The following is a 20,314-nucleotide window of genomic DNA, read 5'->3' as shown; positions in this document are numbered from 1 at the left end:
TTGAAAAATGATCGAGAAAGATCACATCGCGTCATTGGATGGCAGGGTGCCAGCAGCGTTTTGCATGCGCCAACAGAGTGGAGCAGACATTTTCTCTCTCTCTCCTATTGAAGAAGCTACTGTCCGGTTGAAATATTATCGATTATATATTGTAAAAACAACCTTAGGATTGATTATGAAAACGTTTGACATGTTTCTACGAACTTTACGGATACTATTTGGAATTTTCGTCTACCCCGTCGTGACCGCTCGAGCCTGTGGATTTCTGAACATAAAGGGCCAACCAAATGGAGGTATTTTGGATATAAAAATAATCTTTATGGAACAAAAGGAACATTTATTGTGTAACTGGGAGTATCGTGAGTGCAAACATCCGAAGATCATCAAAGGTAAGCGATTCATTTTATTGCTTTCCTGACTTTCGTGACCAATCTACTTTGCTGCTAGCTGTTTGTAATGTTTTGTCTGCTGAGAGAGATGTTCCAACATAAACGCTTGGTATGCTTTCTCTGAAAAGCTTTTTTGAAATCTGACACGCCAGGTGGATTAACAACAGGCTCAACTGTGTTTTGCTGTATTAAACTTGTGATTTCATGAAAATTAAATATTTTTAGTAATTTAATTTGAATTTGGCGCTCTGCAATTCAGCGGATGTTGACGATGATCCCGCTAACGGATTGGGTGCGTCAAGAAGTAAAATTAATGTAATTCAAGCACAAATGGTCTTAATAGTGAATTTGAATAAGCGGCAGTGCTAATGTATGTGGAACCAGTGTAGAGCTTGGGTATGAGCTACCTCACACACACACACTCCATCCACCTCACACACACCCCATCCACCTCCACACACACTCCATCCACCTCACACACCCCCATCCACCTCCACCTCCACACAACTCACACACACCTTATCCACCTCACACACACACACACACACACACACACATCTCATCCACGTCACACCTCACACACATCTCATCCACCTCACACCTAACACACACCCCTCACACCTCACACACACTCCATCCACCTCACACACACATCTCAACCACCTCATACACACTCCATCCACCTCTCACCTCACATCTCACAAAGACACACTCCACCCACCTCACACCTCACACCCCCATCCACCTCACGCCGCACACCTCAGACACCCCTCATCAACCACACACCTCACACCCCCATTCACCCCACACCTCACACCTCACACACACTCCATCCACCTCACACACACTCCATCCACTCACATCTCATACACACATCTCATCCACCTTACACCTCACGCACACCCCATCCATCTCACACCTAACACACACCCCTCACACCTCACACACACTCCATCCACCTCACACCTCACACACATCTCAACCACCTTATACACACTCCATCCACCTCTCACCTCACACCTCACACAGACACGCTCCACCCACCTCACACCTCACACCCCCATCCACCTCACATCTCACGCCGCACACCTCATACACCCCTCATACACCCCTCATACCTCCCATTCACCCCACACCTCACACCTCACACACACTCCATCCTCCTCACATCTCATACACACACACACACACACACACACACACACACCATCCACCTCACACCGCACACCCCCATCCAACTCACACCCCTCCATCCACCTCACACCTCACACACCTCATCAACCTCACACCTCACACACACCCCATCCAACTCACACCTCACACACATCTCATACCTCACACACCCCTTATCCACTTCACACCTCATACCGCACCCCCATCCAACTCACACCTCACACCCCTCCATCCACCTCACATCTCACGCCGCACCTCTCACACCTCACACACACCCAATCCACCTCACATCTTATACACACACCCCATCCACCTCACACCTCACACACCTCACACCGCACACACCCATCCAACTTACAGCTCACACCCCTCCATCCACCGCACACCTCACACAAACCCCATCCATCTCACACCGCACACACCCCCATCCACCTCACACCTCACACACCTCATCCACCTCACACACACACCATCCACCTCACATCTCACACACACATCTCATCAACCTCACATCTCACACACACCCCATCCACCTCACACCTCACACAGCCCCCCACCTCCACCTCACACCCCCCATCCACACCCTCACACCTCACACCCCTACATCCACCTCACACCTCCCATTCACCCCATCCAACTCACACCTCATACAGCCCCCATCCACCTCACACCTCACACCGCACACCCCCATCCACCACACACCTCACACCTCACACCTCACACCTCACACAGCCCCCATCCACCTCACACCTCACACCGCACACGCTGCACACCTCACAACCCCCCATCCACCTCACACCTCACACAGCCTCCATCCACCTCACACACACTCCATCCACCTCACACCTCACACCTCACATCTCACACAGCCTCCATCCACCTCACACACACTCCATCCATCTCACACCTCACACACACTTCTCATCCATCTTACACCTCATGCACACCCCATCCACCTCACACCTCACACACCCAATCCACCTCACACACACCTCATACCTGACACACCCCTCATCCACCTTACACCTCACACAGCCCCCATCCACCTCACACCGCACATCCCCCATCCAAATCACACCTCACACCCCTACATCCACCTCACACCTCACACCTTACACCCCCTCCATCCACCTCACACCTCACACCTTACACCCCCTCCATCCATCTCACTCCTTACACCCCCTCCATCCACCTCACACCTCACACCTTACACCCCTCCATCCACCTCACACCTCACACCTTACACCCCCTCCATCCACCTCACACCTTACACCCCCTCCATCCACCTCACACCTTACACCCCCTCCATCCACCTCACACCTTACACCCCCTCCATCCACCTCACACCTCACACCGCCTCCAGCCACCTCACACCTCACACCTCACACCCCCTCCATCCACCTCACCCCTCACACCTTACACCCCCTCCATACACCAAATATACAGTATATACTTTGGTTCCCTTTCAATCTAAACTGGTAAACTGGTTTAAACTGACATGCTTACAGTTCAAATGATTTTTGTTTCGTCCCTGTAAACATGACTTCAAACAGGCAGAGAAAGAAGAGTAATCAATATTGAGAAATGGGTTTGATTGAATAAGGTTTTGATTAAATAAGGTTTTGATTGAATAAGGTCTTGATTAAATAAGGTCTTGATTAAATACGGTCATGATTAAATACGGTCTTGATTAAATAAGGTCTTGATTAAATACAGTCTTGATTGAATAAGGTCTTGATTGAATAAGGTCTTGATTAAATAAGGTCTTGATTGAATAAGGTCTTGATTAAATACGGTCTTGATTGAATACAGTCTTGATTGAATACAGTCTTGATTGAATAAGGTCTTGATTGAATAAGGTCTTGATTAAATACGGTCTTGATTAAATAAGGTCTTGATTGAATACAGTCTTGATTGAATACAGTCTTGATTGAATACAGTCTTGATTGAAAAAGGTCTTGATTAAATACGGTCTTGATTCAATACGGTCTTGATTGAATACAGTCTTGATTGAATAAGGTCTTGATTAAATACGGTCTTGATTCAATACGGTCTTGATTGAATACAGTCTTGATTGAATACAGTCTTGATTGAATAAGGTCTTGATTGAATAAGGTCTTGATTGAATAAGGTCTTGATTGAATACAGTCTTGATTGAATACAGTCTTGATTGAATAAGGTCTTGATTGAATACAGTCTTGATTAAATAAGGTCTTTAATATATAATTAATGTTACACCAAATTCCAAAACCTGATTGTACGGATTGGTAATAGATTGTGATTATGCACATGTATGGAGTATCGAAGTAGCGTGTTCACCTGTATGAGTAGATGGGCTTGGGGAAGAGGGACTGCATGCTACTGTCCTGATGGGTTGGAGTGGAGAGGCACTGGAGAGAGTACTGAGAACTTTTGGATTTTCCACTGGTAGAATACACACCTGGAGAGAACTAGAGAGAACACAAACACATACATACACACATTGTTACAGCAGAACTTGTATTACTTTAGTCACAAAGTGAGTACACAGTGAGGTTTTTCCAAACTGCACAGCTGTGTTCTGCCAACCTTATACTGTTACAAGTTCACGGTATGATATAACCAAGCCCTGTTGGCAAAGTGTTATTTTCCTTGGCAAGGTGTTTGACAAGTTATCTTTTCAAGGGCACTAACTCTTGAAAAGATATGCAGTACAGTAGGTAGTTTCTGTGTCAACCAACCTATACAGCACCAACATTCCACCCAAACCAACAGTTTGTAGACCTAAAAAATATAAAAGAGTTTTGTTCTTTGAGAGAATATTAGTCAGTTAACAGGACATTTATGAATTATGAAGACTTTAAGTGCTTTGTGTGCTTGTTTTGATTACATAAATGCATCAAAATTCAATATTTTTAATGTTAGCAGATTAAGATTATCTCATAGAACAAAACATATACCATAAGATCTCCTAAACCCGTGTTACCATAGACCTTATTGTCTGTGTTTATCCAAAACCCCTACAAAATCCCCTCCGTTAGTGCCTACAAAAAGACATTACTACTGCGCTCTATAGCCTACCTAAACCACCCTATTGAGTTAAGCTCCTCTAAGAACCTCCCCCTTAAGTTAATCCCTCCCCCTGTACTTTGGTCCTGCCCACTCACCTGCTGCAGTGGGGCTAGGGGGCTGTAGGAGGCATGGCCTTGGGACAGGAAGCAGGAAGGTTCCTTTGGTGCAGCCAGTGGTTCTGGGTAAGAGTGCTGGGAGCCCTGCTGTGTTGAATGAAGGGAATGAATGAATATAAATGCATTATACAAGTAATGAAATCTAAGGAAACTCATTGGCAGCATTGTGATCAAATCAAATCAAACTAATTTTATTTGTCACATACACATGGTTAGCAGATGTTAATGCGAGTGTAGCGAAATGCTTGTGCTTCTAGTTCCGACAATGCAGTAATAACCAATGAGTAATCTAGCTAACAATTCCAAAACTACTACCTTATACACACAAGTGTAAAGGGATAAAGAATATGTACATAAATATATATGAATGAGTGATGGTACATGAATGAGTGATGGTAGTTTAAAGTGGCTAGTGATACATGTATTACATAAAGATGCAGTAGATGATATAGAGTACAGTATATACGTATACATATGAGATAAATAATGTAGGGTATGTAAACATTATATTAAGTAGCATTGTTTAAAGTGGCTAGTGATAGATTTTACATCAATTCCCATCAATTCCCATTATTAAAGTGGCTGGAGTTGAGTCAGTGTGTTGGCAGCAGCCACTCAATGTTAGTGGTGGCTGTTTAACAGTCTGATGGCCTTGAGATAGAAGCTGTTTTTCAGTCTCTCGGTCCCAGCTTTGATGCACCTGTACTGACCTCGCCTTCTGGATGATAGCGGGGTGAACAGGCAGTGGCTCGGGTGGTTGTTGTCCTTGATGATCTTTATGGCCTTCCTGTGATGTGTGCGTGTGCGTGTGTGAGTGTGTGTGCGTATGTGTGTGTGTGCATGTGCGTGTGTGTGTGTGTGTGTGTGGATAGGAGCTGTAGGTATGATTGAGAGATCTGTCTATGAGGAACCGCTTACGGGTGGGGCTCTCCTCAATGGCCATGTACATGTGGGTATGGTACTACAGTTCAGCTGTTAGTGTGTACCATGAATGAATAGCCATTTAGAGTATGAATATCACTGTATCATACCATCAGTCTGGAAGCTTGGAAACTCCCATTGTATGTATCCCAGCATGTTTGTTCCTCACTGGTAGATGTGTCTGTGAAGCCATCTGGAGACTGCACCTCTCCGAGACTGATGAAGGGATGAGACCCAGGGGGAACAGGGGAACCAGGGGCCAGCCAACCCGTGGCAACCCCACCGTTGCTGAACTGACGACGGTAGGGGTGGAAGCGGTCAGCTGACACTGACCCTAAGTTTGACCTTTGACTCTGTGTTACCATGGCTCCATCAATGCTGTGCCTCCTGCAGGTCTCTGCAGCGGCATTTCTCTGTCTGTAGGTGGCGCTTTCTTTCTCACGCTGGGCAGTGGTAAATGACACAGAACTGCTGTCATCACACTGAGGAGAGATTAATATTCAAATTGTTAGCTGGTTATTTAGAAACATCCAGAATCTGGCTGGCATCTGCAATCATGAAACAATGCAAGGAAGTAGCCAAGAAACACATACATTTTATCTCCTGGCATTGCCTGTATCTCAAATGACATCCTATAGGGAGCTATTTGGGACGCAGACATAATTTGCCTGTTTTGGTGGGGGGGGGGGACAATATAACACGGCTAAGGACTGTTCTTAGGCACAATGCAATGCGGAGGGCATGGATGCAGCCCTTAGCCGTGGTATATTGTCCATATATCATAAACCCCCGAGGTGTCTTACTGCTATTATAAACTGGTTACCAACGTTACCAGTGGTATACGGTCTGATATACCACGGCTGTCAGCCAATCAGCATTCAGGGCTCAAACCACCCAGTTTATAAATCCTTTTAGATTCACTTAAAAACAATCTCCATGTTGCAAGCAGACCTGGGTTCAAATAGTATTAACTTTTTTTCAAATACATTATCTGTCACAATGAAAATGACCAATGAAAAGCAACCAATGGAACCAAAAAATACTACTTGAACCGAGGTCTGGTTAGTCAAACAGCTATGGGCTTATGCACTAAGATCACAATGTGGATTCTGGAATTACCTCTGGAGGAACAGCAGCCTAATGCATGTGCAGGAAAGGAGATGAGATGGGTAAAGCATGCATGGCTTTGGGCTGAATCAAAATGGAGGGAGTGTATTTCTAGGTGAAACTGTAAAATAAACCGTTTTCAGTGGATTCTGGTACCTGTGAGTGCACCATCTGCTGGAGGGAGGACCCTGGAGGCTCACAGGTGCGTAGGGAGGAGATCTGAGGGGCTGGTGTCGTTGTCAGGGACCTGTTGGCACTGTGAGTACACGTGGAGCTGGGAGATTCTGTAGACATGATGATGTGCCTATGAGGAAATCTGCACCTGGGAAGAATAGAAACTTGTTTGAATTTGGGGCGTGGTATACACTGAGGTTATAAAATATTAGGAACACCTTCCTAATATTGAGTTGCACCCCCTTTTGCCCTCAGACAGCCTCAATTTGTCAGGGCATGGACTCTACAAGGTGTCGAAAGCGATCCACAGGGATGCTGGCCCATGTTGACTCCAATGCTTCCCACAGCTGTGTCATGTTGGCTGGATGTCCTTTGGATGGTGGAACGTTCTTGATAAACATGGGAAACTGTTGAGTATGAAAAACCCAGCAGCGTTGCAGTTCTTGACACACTTAAACTGGTGCACCTGGCACCTACTGTTCAAAGGCACTTAAATATTTTGTCTTGCACATCCATGTCTCAATTGTCCCAAGGCTTAAAAATCATTCTTTAATCATCTACACTGATTGAAGTCGATTTAACAGGTGACATCAAAAGGGGATCATAGCTGTCACCTGGATTCACCTGGTCATGGAAAGAGCAACATACCATGTTGCTCTTGTCCATGTTTTGTACACTCAGTGTAGTTGAATGTGTGTTATGAGTCACAATCGCATTTCCTGTGTTTTTTAAATCTATGTTATTTGGAATTGTAAATGTGTCATGCCTAGCTTTCACAGGTTCATGACATGTACTGTATGCACAGTGGCTTGCATGATTAATCTGTGTGTGGTTGACGCTTGCCAGTGCCATCCATGCGTTACATCATATCCTTTTTGTATCTTTCATAGTCTGTGTCATTCATAGTATCAATGTACCTTTCAGGTAGGCTACAGCATTTAACCCCAGTGTAACATCTCAGCGGTCTTCTGGGCATCTCTGAGTTATCATTGTTAACAGACTAGGGGCTATACAATATGTAATCTTTTAGTGTACAGTTATGGGTACTGCAGGCTCGATGGAAAAGTATCCCAGACACAGATTAAGCCTAATCTTTGACTAAGAAGCACTTTAAATGGAGAAACATTTAGTCTAGGACTAGGTTTAAGGGATACTGTGAGATTCTGGCAATTAAGCCATTTTTTTACTTAGCTAGTTAGCATTGGCTCGCAAAACTACTGTTGAAGTCGGAAGTTTACATACACTTAGGTTGGAGTCAATTAAACTCGTTTTTCAACCACTCCACAAAGGATTGTTAACAAACTATAGTTTTGGCAAGTCGGTTAGGACATCTACTTTGTGCATGACACAAGTAATGTTTCCAACAACTGTTTACAGACACAAATACATTTAAACTCAGTTTTTCACAATTCCTGACATTTAATCCTAGTAAAAATTCCCTGTCTTAGGTCAGTTATGATCACCACTTTATTTTAAGAATGTGAAATGTCAGAATAATAGTAGAGATAATGATCTATTTCAGATTTTTTTTATTTCATCACATTCCCAGTGGGTCAGAAGTTTACATACACTCAATTAGTATTTGGTAGCGTTGCCTTTAAATTGTTTATCTTGGGTCAAACGTTTCAGGTAGCCTTCCACAAGCTTCCCACAATAAATTGGGTGATTTTTGGCCCATTCCTCCTGGTAGAGCTGGTGTAACTGAGTCAGGTTTGCAGGCCTCCTTGCTCGCACCCGCTTTTCAGTTCTGACCACAATTTTTCTATAGGATTGAGGTCAGGGCTTTGTGATGGCCACTCCAATACCTTGACTTTGTTATCCTCAAGCCATTTTGCCACAACTTTGGAAGTATGCTTGGGGTCATTTGCGACCAAGCTTTAACTTCCTGACTGATGTCTTGAGATGTTGCTTCAATATATCCACATAATTTTCCTGCCTCATGATGCCATCTATTTTGTGAAGTGCAACAGTCCCTCCTGCAGCAAAGAACCCCCACAACATGATGCTGCCACCCCCTGTGCTTCATGGTTGGGATGGTGTTCTTTGGCTTGCAAGCCTCCCCCTTTTTCCTCCAAACATAACGATGGTCATTATGGCCAAACAGTCCTATGTTGGTTTCATCAGACCAGAGGATATTTCTCCAAAAAGTATGATCGTTGTCCCCATGTGCAGTTGCAAACCGTAGTCTGGAGGTTTTGGAGCAGTGGCTTCTTCCTTGCTGAGCGGCCTTTCAGGTTATGTCGATATAGGACTCGTTTTACTGTGGATATAGATACTTCTGTACCTGTTTCCTCCAGCATCTTCACAAGGACCTTTGCTGTTGTTCTGGGATTGATTGGCACTTTTCGCACCAAAGTACGTTAATCTCTAAGAGACAGAACCCTTCTCCTTCCTGAGCGGTATGACAGCTGCGTGGTCCCATGGTGTTTATACTTATTTACTAATGTTTGCACAGATGAACGTGGTACCTTCCGGCATTTGGAATATCCTCCCAAGGATGAACCAGACTTGTGGAGGTCTACAATTTTCTTCTGAGGTGTTGGCTGATTTCTTTAGATTTTTCCATGATGTCAAGCAAGGAGGCACTGAGTTTGAAGGTAGGCCTTGAAATACATCCACAGGTACACCTCCAATTGACTCAAATTATGTCAATTAGCCTATCAGAAGCTTCTAAAGCCATGACATCATGTTCTGGTATTTTCCAAGCTGTTTAAAGGCACAGTCAACTATGTAAACTTCTGACCCACTGGAATTGTGATACAGTGAATTATAAGTGAAATAATCTGTCTGTAAACAATTTTTGGAAAAATTACTTGTGTCATGCACAAAGTAGATGTCCTAACCGACTTGCCAAAACTATAGTTTCTTAATTAACAAGAAATTTGTGGAGTGGTTGAAAACAAGTTTTAATGATTTCAACCTAAGTGTATGTAAACTTCCGACTTCAACTGTAAGTTGGCTCTATGGCACTGGCAAGGTGCTTTTCCATCTTCATCAGTTTACAGTTCTGTTATCAGATCCCAGCAGAGGTGTGAGACATGTGGCAGAGGTTCCAGGAAGCGTGACCTCATACACACACTTATACACATCAATGCACGCACAGACGCACGCACACACACACACACACACACACACACACACACACACACACACACACACACACACACACACACACACACACACACACACACACACACACCTCAAAGCTCATTAAAATGGGCAACAAACCGTGAAGATTAGATCACTCACAACCAGCTATTGCTGAGTTGGGTTGAAGGGTGAAATCAAGAACCTTGTGTGTGTGTGTGTGTGTGTGTGTGTGTGTGTGTGTGTGTGTGTGTGTGTGTGTGTGTGTGTGTCTCTGTGTGTGTGTGTGTGTGTGTGTGTGTCTCTGTGTGTGTGTGTGTGTGTGTGTGTGTGTGTGTGTGTGTGTGTGTGTGTGTCTCTGTGTGTGTGTGTTTTGCATATCCTGTGTGTGTGTGTGTGTGTGTGTGTGACTCCCCTGAGACACCCTCGGAGAGTGGGTTCAGGTCCGGGGTCACGACCAGGGTCAGCCATTATTGACAGTGACCTGTTTTAGAGAAGTAGAGCGTGAGAGAGAGAGATTCAATACAAAAGTAAAAAAGGAAGTGAAATGTCAGAGTTGAGACAGCCTTTGTTCTGTTGCAGCAACTGCTCCTTTGCCCTGCTTGACCCAAACCTCTGATTGGCCGTTTGGAGTTGCACTGACGAGGAAGAATGGTTGATCAAGAGAGAAAAACACTGTGCTGTCATTTCTTCGGCCATAGAAGGTTAACTGCATTCAAGGTGGAGCGGGATCTGTGGGAGGTTAAGGACTATAGTGTGACATCCCTGTTTGTGTGTGCACTGTGACCTCTGACAAAAGGGCTGGACCTTCATGGCATAGGTGAAGTGTACTTACCATGTGACAAGTACACCTTCACATTCACCTCATGTGCATGTATGGCTTTTTCAAGTTTTATGTGTGCTTGTTTTTTTAAATGGTCAAATAAAATATAATAAACTAAAACTTAAAACAGCAGGGTCATTCTTTGGGAACTAACCAATATACTGCAATACATCTACAGAATTAACCTTAATGTCAAAATGATTTAACTCTAGGAACTGTGTATTGATAATGCTCCCCACAACCAGAAGCTAATACTGACAGATGTATGTGCCGTTCAGATGAACAAACGCTGCCATTGTCTGTGAGTTGATGTGGGAAAAGGAATGGCATCAGTCTGCCAACTCTGCCATGTTATCATAACTCTACAGAAAACTACCAATTTAAAAATCAGATATTAAAATGTCCACAGTTTGTCCTGGGGATATTCCCACAATTTACAAGCTAAAATGTATGAATGAATGGTTCCCATCTGATTTAAAGACAAAAAGATATATGTGAATAATTTGATACACCAATGTTTAGTGGTGTTGGTTTTCCTCTAAGTGTCCAGTTCCTCTTTAAAGCTCTTCTAAAGCTGAATGGTGTGTTGGTTTCTGACAGACCTGGGTTCAAATAGTATTTGACATAATTACGGGTACTTTATTTGTGTTTGATTGAGTATGCCTGGTTTAATGGACCAATAGAATAGTTCCAAAACTGCAAAATCCACCCATCTGGCACTCAAGGCAAGCAAGAGCAAACGCTCAATGTATTTCAAAGGTTTTAAATAGTATTTGAACCCAGGTGTGCTTGTTTCTGAGCATGTTTCAGCGGTCCCAGTCCTGAGGTGTTGCCATAACTAACCCTCACCTTTACACCATTTGATTGGCAGTTCTAATGGACCAAGAACGTCTACCTTTTCACTTTCATCCATCATGTAATTAGGAAGTACTTCTTTTCATCTCCTTCTTTTCTTCTCCTTTGCTCTGTCGGTTCCTGTGTTGTTATAACTAAAGCCCAGAGTGCCAGCAGTGAGATGAGGGGAGAAAACGAATATTATCTCAATGAACAAATACTAGGGACTTAACCCTCGTTCACTTTACTTACAGTTTTGTGACCTGTTGACATTCGAAGTCCTCCATCATAGACGTTATAAGCTTCTGTGCAGTATCTCTATGCTCCTATATGTCATGTCACAGACAGTAAGACATGGGTGGGCAACTTCTGACTCAACGCTAACACAACTGTTTCAACTAATACACGTTTAAATTGAAGATCATGATTGGTTGATCTGTTGAATCAGGTGTGTTAGAGCTGTGTTGGAACCTAAGCCTGCAAATACTGTGGCTACTGTTTCCTGCCCCTTAACTATATGCCTTTCTTGAGGAATTTAGATATACATTACATACAAAATATATATGCAGGGTGTTCCTCCAGCCTGTTTACCATGAATTAGTCCTTTTGGGGAAGTTTTTCCTGGGTAAACCCTATCACTGAATTAATGTCATTATTGAAACACACCATTGGGTAGGCTCATGAAACCGGGCTAAAACATAATCCCAGAGCCTCTCCACTCTGTACAGGCTGTTGTCAACCATGTGATACAGTAATATATGCAAATCACAGCGCTCCTGTTAGGTCTTTGTTTGACTAATATTTAGACAAACAAACACTGGCAGTGTTCCAAAATGCATACTTGTGTTCTATCTAGAGCGTATAGCGAGTACAGAAATCAACTGTCATTTTCAAGTGCGATTCCAAACATAAGAACGTGAAAAGACAAGTATGTGCTAAGTTTACCGGAAGTTCTAGAAGCGTACTTGGGAGGTCTGGAAAACAAAGTACACATGGAAGCATACTTTTTTGTTCTTTTCGCCAGGGAGGCTATCCCATAACACCTTGCGACACAGCGAAAATGACAAAAACTTCAGAATTAATGGCGGACTGAAGTCCCCGCTTGGGAGAAAATGTTCCAGTTCAATCTAGGCTTGCTAGACAGCCAAGTTATTTGTGCATTCTTACATGATCAGTCAATACATACATGTAGTGTCTGTTTACCTAACGTTAGCTTGCTAGATAACGTTCTTCTTGTGACTTTGCCCTCCCTTGTGTTTCACTATTGCATATAAAGAAAATGTATGTGGAATAATGATATGATAAATTAACAGTAAATCGGTGAGAACTTGATCAAGCTTATGAATATGTAACACTGTTTACAAAGCAATTGCACATTAAAGAAGGTAGTTGTGGTTCTCAGCAACTTGAACCAGCACTGAAATTTGAGCAGTGAGGTTAATGTATCCTCCCTTGGCCTTATGTTTCTGCTGTGTTCTCCTCAGGTTGAAGCACATCCCACCCATCACCCAGACAGATGGAAAGAACTTGGGAACCTCCCGTCCATCAGGAAAATCACCCTATCCCAGGACTTTAGTCAGGAGTTTATTCAGCAGTGTGCAACATCACTATGTTAGAAGTAGATCCACACATTGTTCTCTATCATGCAAAATTGTCAGCTCATGGTAATATATGACGGTCATTCTAAAATACAGACATGCGCAAGTTTTTATTCCTGACCCCAACTATTCATCGTCTACAATTTAGACCACAAGAAGCTGAATGAGGTGCTAGTGAAAGACTGGAACAAAAACCTGTAAACTCCTGTCCTGTGTATAAACAACCTGTAACCTCCTGTCCTGTGTATAAACAACCTGTAACCTCCTGTCCTGTGTATAAACAACCTGTAAACTCCTGTCCTGTGTATAAACAACCTGTAACCTCCTGTCCTGTGTATAAACAACCTGTAAACTCCTGTCCTGTGTATAAACAACCTGTAACCTCCTGTCCTGTGTATAAACAGCCTGTAAACTCCTGTCCTGTGTATAAACAACCTGTAAACTCCTGTCCTGTGTATAAACAACCTGTAACCTCCTGTCCTGTGTATAAACAACCTGTAAACTCCTGTCCTGTGTATAAACAACCTGTAAACTCCTGTCCTGTGTATAAACAACCTGTAAACTCCTGTCCTGTGTATAAACAACCTGTAAACTCCTGTCCTGTGTATAAACAACCTGTAAACTCCTGTCCTGTGTATAAACAACCTGTAAACTTCTGTCCTCTGTATAAACAACCTGTAAACTCCTGTCCTGTGTATAAACAACCTGTAAACTCCTGTCCTGTGTATAAACAACCTGTAAACTCCTGTCCTGTGTATAAACAACCTGTAACCTCCTGTCCTGTATAAACAACCTGTAAACTCCTGTCCTGTGTATAAACAACCTATAACCTCCTGTCCTGTGTATAAACAGCCTGTAAACTCCTGTCCTGTGTATAAACAACCTGTAAACTCCTATCCTGTGTATAAACAACCTGTAAACTCCTGTCCTGTGTTTAAACAACCTGTAAACCAATGTCCTGTGTATAAACAACCTGTAAACCCCTGTCCTGTCAACCTGTAAACTCCTGTCCTGTGTATAAACAACCTGTAAACTCCTGTCCTCTGTATAAACAACCTGTAAACTCCTGTCCTGTGTATAAAGAGCCTGTAAACTCCTGTCCTGTGTATAAACAACATGTAACCTCCTGTCCTGTGTAAAACAACCTGTAAACTCCTGTCCTGTGTATAAAGAGCCTGTAAACTCCTGTCCTGTGTATAAACAACCTGTAAACTCCTGTCCTGTGTATAAACTATCTGTAACCTCCTGTCCTGTGTATAAACAACATGTAAACTCCTGTCCTGTGTATAAACAGCCTGTAAACTCCTGTCCTGTGTATAAACAACCTGTAAACTCCTGTCCTGTGTATATAGAGCCTGTAAACTCCTGTCCTGTGTATAAACAACCTGTAAACTCCTGTCCTGTGTATAAACAGCCTGTAAACTCCTGTCCTGTGTATAAACAGCCTGTAACCTCCTGTCCTGTGTATAAACAGCCTGTAAACTCCTGTGATGATCAAAGCTTTTGAATGGTAATCTCCTTGATGTCCCTCACTTCAGGATGCTTAAATGTTTATCTACTGAGCTATTTGCTTTATGTTTGTATTCTTACCTTTGGTTATTTCTTATTGTCACCGCTAAAAAAAGCATCCATAACATTTCTTGCCAATTACATTTTCAGGCTCCAGATGAATGTTACGTAAGTGTTTCAAAATAAGACGTCTGTTTATTCTCTGTAAACTGCAGAAACCTTCAGTTCCCAGGCACCATGTCATTATGGAACCTGTCATGCATCTGTCGTATAGATGGCATTATAACCTTTCCCCCTTGGAGATTTATTGACAGCTGTCATGCTAACAATTCTAACCTCTCAGGACGTCTCTAGATTATCTGATTGTCTCTGCGCCTCCCTCTGACCTAGATTACCTTGTCTCTAACTTTGTTATGCTATATAACCCTAGCCTCTGTCACAGGCTTTCACCTCACCATCGGTAGCACAGCCTGGGAGTGGTGGTTAATAAATCCCTAACCCTGGCATGATCCATATATTTGCTTACATGAGCTTATCATTTAGCATTTGGCTCTACAACACCTAATCCATATATTTGCTTACAAGAGCTTATCATTTAGCATTTGGCTCTACAACACCTAATCCATATATTTGCTTACATGAGCTTATCATTTAGCATTTGGCTCTACAACACCTAATCCATATATTTGAGAATCACAGATGCTTGGATGACAGTAATGACTGAAATGTGTTAAATATTTTATCATGAGTTAGTTCATCATACAGCAGGGATAGTTACTCAGTCCATTGTGGCTGACACAGGGCCAGTGGGCCACTAAAGCATGTTTAAAGTCATTAGTCGGTGTCCTTTCAACCGTTAAACATCAGAGATGCAGGTAAGAAGACAAGACTCATCTTTGTTCAACGACACAGATTTTCTTTTGACACTAGTGTCACCCCAGCAAACACACAACCACCACACAAGGTCCCCTCCTTGTGAGCCTTTAACATGCTGTACATGAGGTTTTTCAATGTAATTTCACAGGCATGTCACATTTAATAAAGAAGCAATAGCTGCTTAGAAGCACAGACAGGTGTAATGCCATAGGTTCGCCATACTTGCTCAAAGGTTTCCAACCTTTTCACATTCTTGACCATTTAGAGATGCTCAACTCACCCTCTTTGACTCGACAACAATCTTGTTCTGCCTTATACAGTAGGCCACAGTATCTTCTTTAAATCTCGTAGAGTCAATCAATCATTCCAGTCCAGTCTGATGAAGAAGAAGAATTTATTAAATTCACTTGGCTTAGCCCATACACTTTGAACACTTTCCAGCATAACGATTCTTCTGTTGAAGAATACTGTTGATGTGATATTGAGTCAGAAGAGTGTGGTAGTAGGAAGCAGAGCTGGAGGGCTGGTTCCAGCCTTCAGAGCATTAATCTCATGCTCATTCTCTCTCTTCTTTATCTGTCTCTCTCTTTTTCTCTCTTTCTGTCTGGCCCTCAGCCAACCCACGGCAGCCCAGCAGAGCGCTATGAGATACATGGAAGGAAACCTGTCACAACAAGTTCCAAAGGCCTAGCTACTGTACTGCTGAAGTCACCACTTCTGTCTCTCTCTCCTTCTCTCTTTCTTTACCGGACTCAAAGAAGGGGACTTGTGTGAATGGGACATCAAATACACCTTAATCACATCCCCTATCCACTGGCAGAGAGTGGGTAGTTAGTGGTCTCAGAGCTCGCCCACGGCAAGAGGACCTGTAGGATAGGTTCTGGTTCACTCTGTGTAATTGCACCAATCATAAGAGCCTGTATAGCACATTAGTTAAATTAGCTAGTTTGGTCTATTGACACTCATTTCTGTTCTTTGAATGCATCAGGGCTCTCATTTTCTACGGCAATATATTATTTGATATCCTTTTTTTGCATATTTAACATTTTTGACAGTTTGATGCACCTGCATTAAAAAAAATCATTACCTGCATAAAATAGCATTAGCTAACTAATGAAACCACTGGATTAGACATACCCAGGTGTGACCAGGTGTGTCGCGGACGCGGCGCCAGGCAGTCAGGTGCTGAGCAGACGGCACAGGGTCAGAGAAGAAGTGCCAGGTGTGTCACACTGTGAGGCCGGTCACATGCCAAGGGTTAGATAGACTGAGTGGCTCTGGGTAGAGGAGAGGTGTCGACCCTTTGAGCCTCTCATTGACAGAAGACCTCTCAATGAGAAAGGAAATGATGGACTGAACCGCTGAAGACCTCTTCCAAACTTTTATACTGACAGATGGACCAAGATCCACACCTGAGCCTAGAGAGGGAGAGAAGGGGGAGGGGGAGGGAGCTGGAGAGAGGTGGGAAGAGGGAGAGAGAGAGAAAGTAAGAGAGAGGAGTGGAAGAGGTATGTCAATACAGGTAAATTCCTATCCTACCCTTCAAGTGAACCAGGAAAGTAGCACCCTCCCTTCTCTCTCTCCCTCTCTCTCTCTCTCTCTCTCTCTCTCTCAGCTACCTTATTATTCAAACCATGTCCTCATCAGGAGGGCAAGGCTGAGGTGAATGATAGATAGACAGAGGGATAAATTACTGATGAATAATCTCTTAGGTTACAGTGGGAGGTCTCAGCCAACCTCTCAACACAGTCAAGTAGCCGCAGGGGGCGCCTCCTGACAGAAACAGGGGTTTCTGAAGAGGTGTAATGTGGGAAAATGTTCTGAAGTGCACTTTACTGAAATGACACCAAAACCCACTACCGTCTGGGTAAAAAAAATGTCCTGGAGCACTGAGGTGTCCTTGTTTGCTGTTGTTTTACTAGAATGGTCTCTTTTTGGGCAATGGAAGGGGAGTGGAGTGAATTCAAGTCTTGTATCATTCTGGCACATGCTCCAGACAGGCTCATCAAAACAAACTGACCCCGCAAATCTCTGAAATGATTCATGTTGAAAAATGTGTAACAAAATTGGCCCATATACCTATGTGTAAGTGCTATGTTATTACATGGTAACAGAGTGTAGTGGGTGCTAAAGAGAAAAAGACATGTCTGAAGTGAAATATACCCTGTTCCTTGTTACAATTGTATCAACCAGTTCCTAGACAACTAAGATCCTTAGATCACAATTCTATCAACCCTGGGATTCCACTTGTGTTACATATCTACATTATGTTACAGTACATAGGTATAGGGGCTTTTGGGTAAGGAGTTGCCAGTTAACTCTGATATCACGGCCGTCACAATGAGGAGACCAAGGCGCAGCGTGATAAGAGTACATAACTCTTTTAATGAGAAGAATGAACACTGAACAAAATGAACCGTGAAGCTATATGACTAGTGCAAACAGGCAACTAAACATGAATAACAACCCACAAACTATCCAAGGAATATGGCTACCTAAATATGGTCCCCAATCAGAGACAACGATAAACAGCTGCCTCTGATTGAGAACCAATCTAGGCAACCATAAACATAAAAACACCTAGACTAGAAAAAAACCATAAACATACAGAAACCCCTAGACAATACAAAACTCCACAAACCACCCTTGCCACACCCTGACCTAACCAAATAATAAAGAAAACAAAGATAACTAAGGTCAGGGTGTGACATCTGAAATTATGTGTGTTTGCATTAACCTGCCTGTGTAATTTCCATGTCATCCCTACAGTACATAGTTCATTTTTATCCCACACATTATTTTTCTCTATGTTGTGTCGGTGCCAATGATGAAATCAAGCTATACCAACAAACACCACTTGAACATCAGAAGAGAAAGGAAACCATCAGATGGTTGTCCCCACAGGAGATAAATGACAGCAGACGGACTTACTGTGACCTTAACCTCTTGTTGTGTTGCTGTGTTGCTGCCTCTGCAACAGAGATTGGTTGGAATAAGTGGGCTATGTCATCCGAATGACTCATCCTGCCTCTGGAACTCTTATATGTAATCAGTTCAACAAACCAGTTTGGTTGAGGCTCTGCATAGATCATTTTCATAATTCCCTATTAAGATCACTTTAGCATTTTATTGGTCACAAGGTCCAACCAAAATCTGACTTCCACTTTTAACCCAACCGCTCCAAAAGACACACACACTACCGTTCAAAAGTTCACTTAGAAATGTCCTTGTTATTGAAAGAAAAGCACATTTTTCGTCCATTAAAATAACATCAAATTGATCAGAAATACAGTGTAGACATGGTTAATGTTGTACATGACTATTGTAGCTGGAAAAGGAAGATTTTTGTTGTTCTGATTAAAGAAGCAATAAAACTGGCCTTTTTAGACTATTTGAGTATCTGGAGCATCAGCATTTGTGGGTTCAATTACAGGCTCAAAATGGCTAGAAACAAAGCACAGTCTCGAAATGGCCAGAAGCATCCGTCTATTCTTGTTCTGAGAAATGAAGGCTATTCCATGCGAGAAATTGGCAAGAAACTGAAGATCTCATTCAATGCTGTGTACAACTCCATTCACAGAACAGCGCAAACTGGCCCTGACCAGAATAGAATAAGGAATGGGAGGCCCCGGTGCACAACTGAGCAAAAGGAAAAGTTCATTAGAGTGTCTAGTGTGACAAACAGACGCCTCACAAGTCCTCAACTGGCAGCTTCATTAAATAGTACCCGCAAAAACACCAGTCTCAACATCAACAGTGAAGAGGCGACTCCGGGATGCTGGCCTTTTAGGCAGAGTTGCAAAGTGAAAGGCATATCTCAGACTGGCAAATAAAAATAAAATATTAAGATGGGCAAAAGAACACAGATACTGGACAGAGGAAGATTGGAATAAAGTGTTATGGACAGACAAATCTAAGTTTGAGGTGTTCGGATCTCAAAGAAGAACATTCATGAGATGCAGAAAAAATGAAAAGATGCTGGAGGAGTGCTTGATGCCATCTGTCATGGTGGAGGAAATGTGATGGTCTGGGGGTGCTTTGGTGGTGGAAAGTGGGAGATTTGTACAGGGTAAAAGGAATCTTGAAGAAGGAAGGCTATCACTGCATTTTGTAACACCATACCCTGTGGACGGCGCCTTAACACGACAATGACCCAAAGCACAGCTCCAAACTATGCGAGAACTATTTAGGGAAGAAGCAGTCAGCTGGAATTCTGTCTATAATGGAGTGGCCAGCACAGTCACCCTATTGAGCTGTTGTGGGAGCAGCTTGACCGTAGGGTATGTAAGAAGTGCCCATCAAGCCAATCCAACTTGGGGGAGGTGCTTCAGGAAGCATGGGGTGAAATCTCCTCAGATTACCTCAACAAATTGACACCTAGAATGCCAAAGGTCTGAAAGGCTGTAATTGCTGCAAATGAAGGACACAATTATTGTTTCAATTAAAAATAATTATTTATAACCTTATATTTCCTATTCATTTTGCAACTCATTTCGTGTATGTTTTCATGGAAAACAAGGACATTTCTAAGTGACCCCAAACTTTAGAACAGTAGTTTACATATCCATCTCTCTTTGGTGAATGAGAACTTTCAATCAATCACAGACTCTATTGCTATGAGTTTTTGCTTTGGTTATTTGGCTCAGGTGCTGACAG

General features: G+C 42.9%; 1 protein-coding gene across 1 annotated transcript in view; it reads right to left on the bottom strand.

The window, feature by feature from the left end:
* LOC112267418 (forkhead box protein N1-like) overlaps positions 1 to 16,197 on the bottom strand; it is a 22,210-nt gene extending 6,013 nt beyond the window's left edge. Inside the window, 5 exon segments of the mRNA XM_042297366.1 lie at positions 3,882 to 4,012; positions 4,709 to 4,816; positions 5,761 to 6,132; positions 6,914 to 7,079; positions 15,939 to 16,197. Coding sequence (XP_042153300.1) covers positions 3,882 to 4,012; positions 4,709 to 4,816; positions 5,761 to 6,132; positions 6,914 to 7,051 — 749 coding nt within the window. The 5' untranslated portion in view covers positions 7,052 to 7,079; positions 15,939 to 16,197.
* Positions 16,198 to 20,314: the final 4,117 nt, after the last annotated feature.

The sequence above is a fragment of the Oncorhynchus tshawytscha genome, linkage group LG14, assembly GCF_018296145.1.
Source record: "Oncorhynchus tshawytscha isolate Ot180627B linkage group LG14, Otsh_v2.0, whole genome shotgun sequence".
Taxonomy (NCBI): Eukaryota; Metazoa; Chordata; class Actinopteri; order Salmoniformes; family Salmonidae; genus Oncorhynchus; species Oncorhynchus tshawytscha.
Note: the sequence above shows the minus strand (reverse complement) of the source record. Positions and strands in the feature narration are given on the sequence as shown.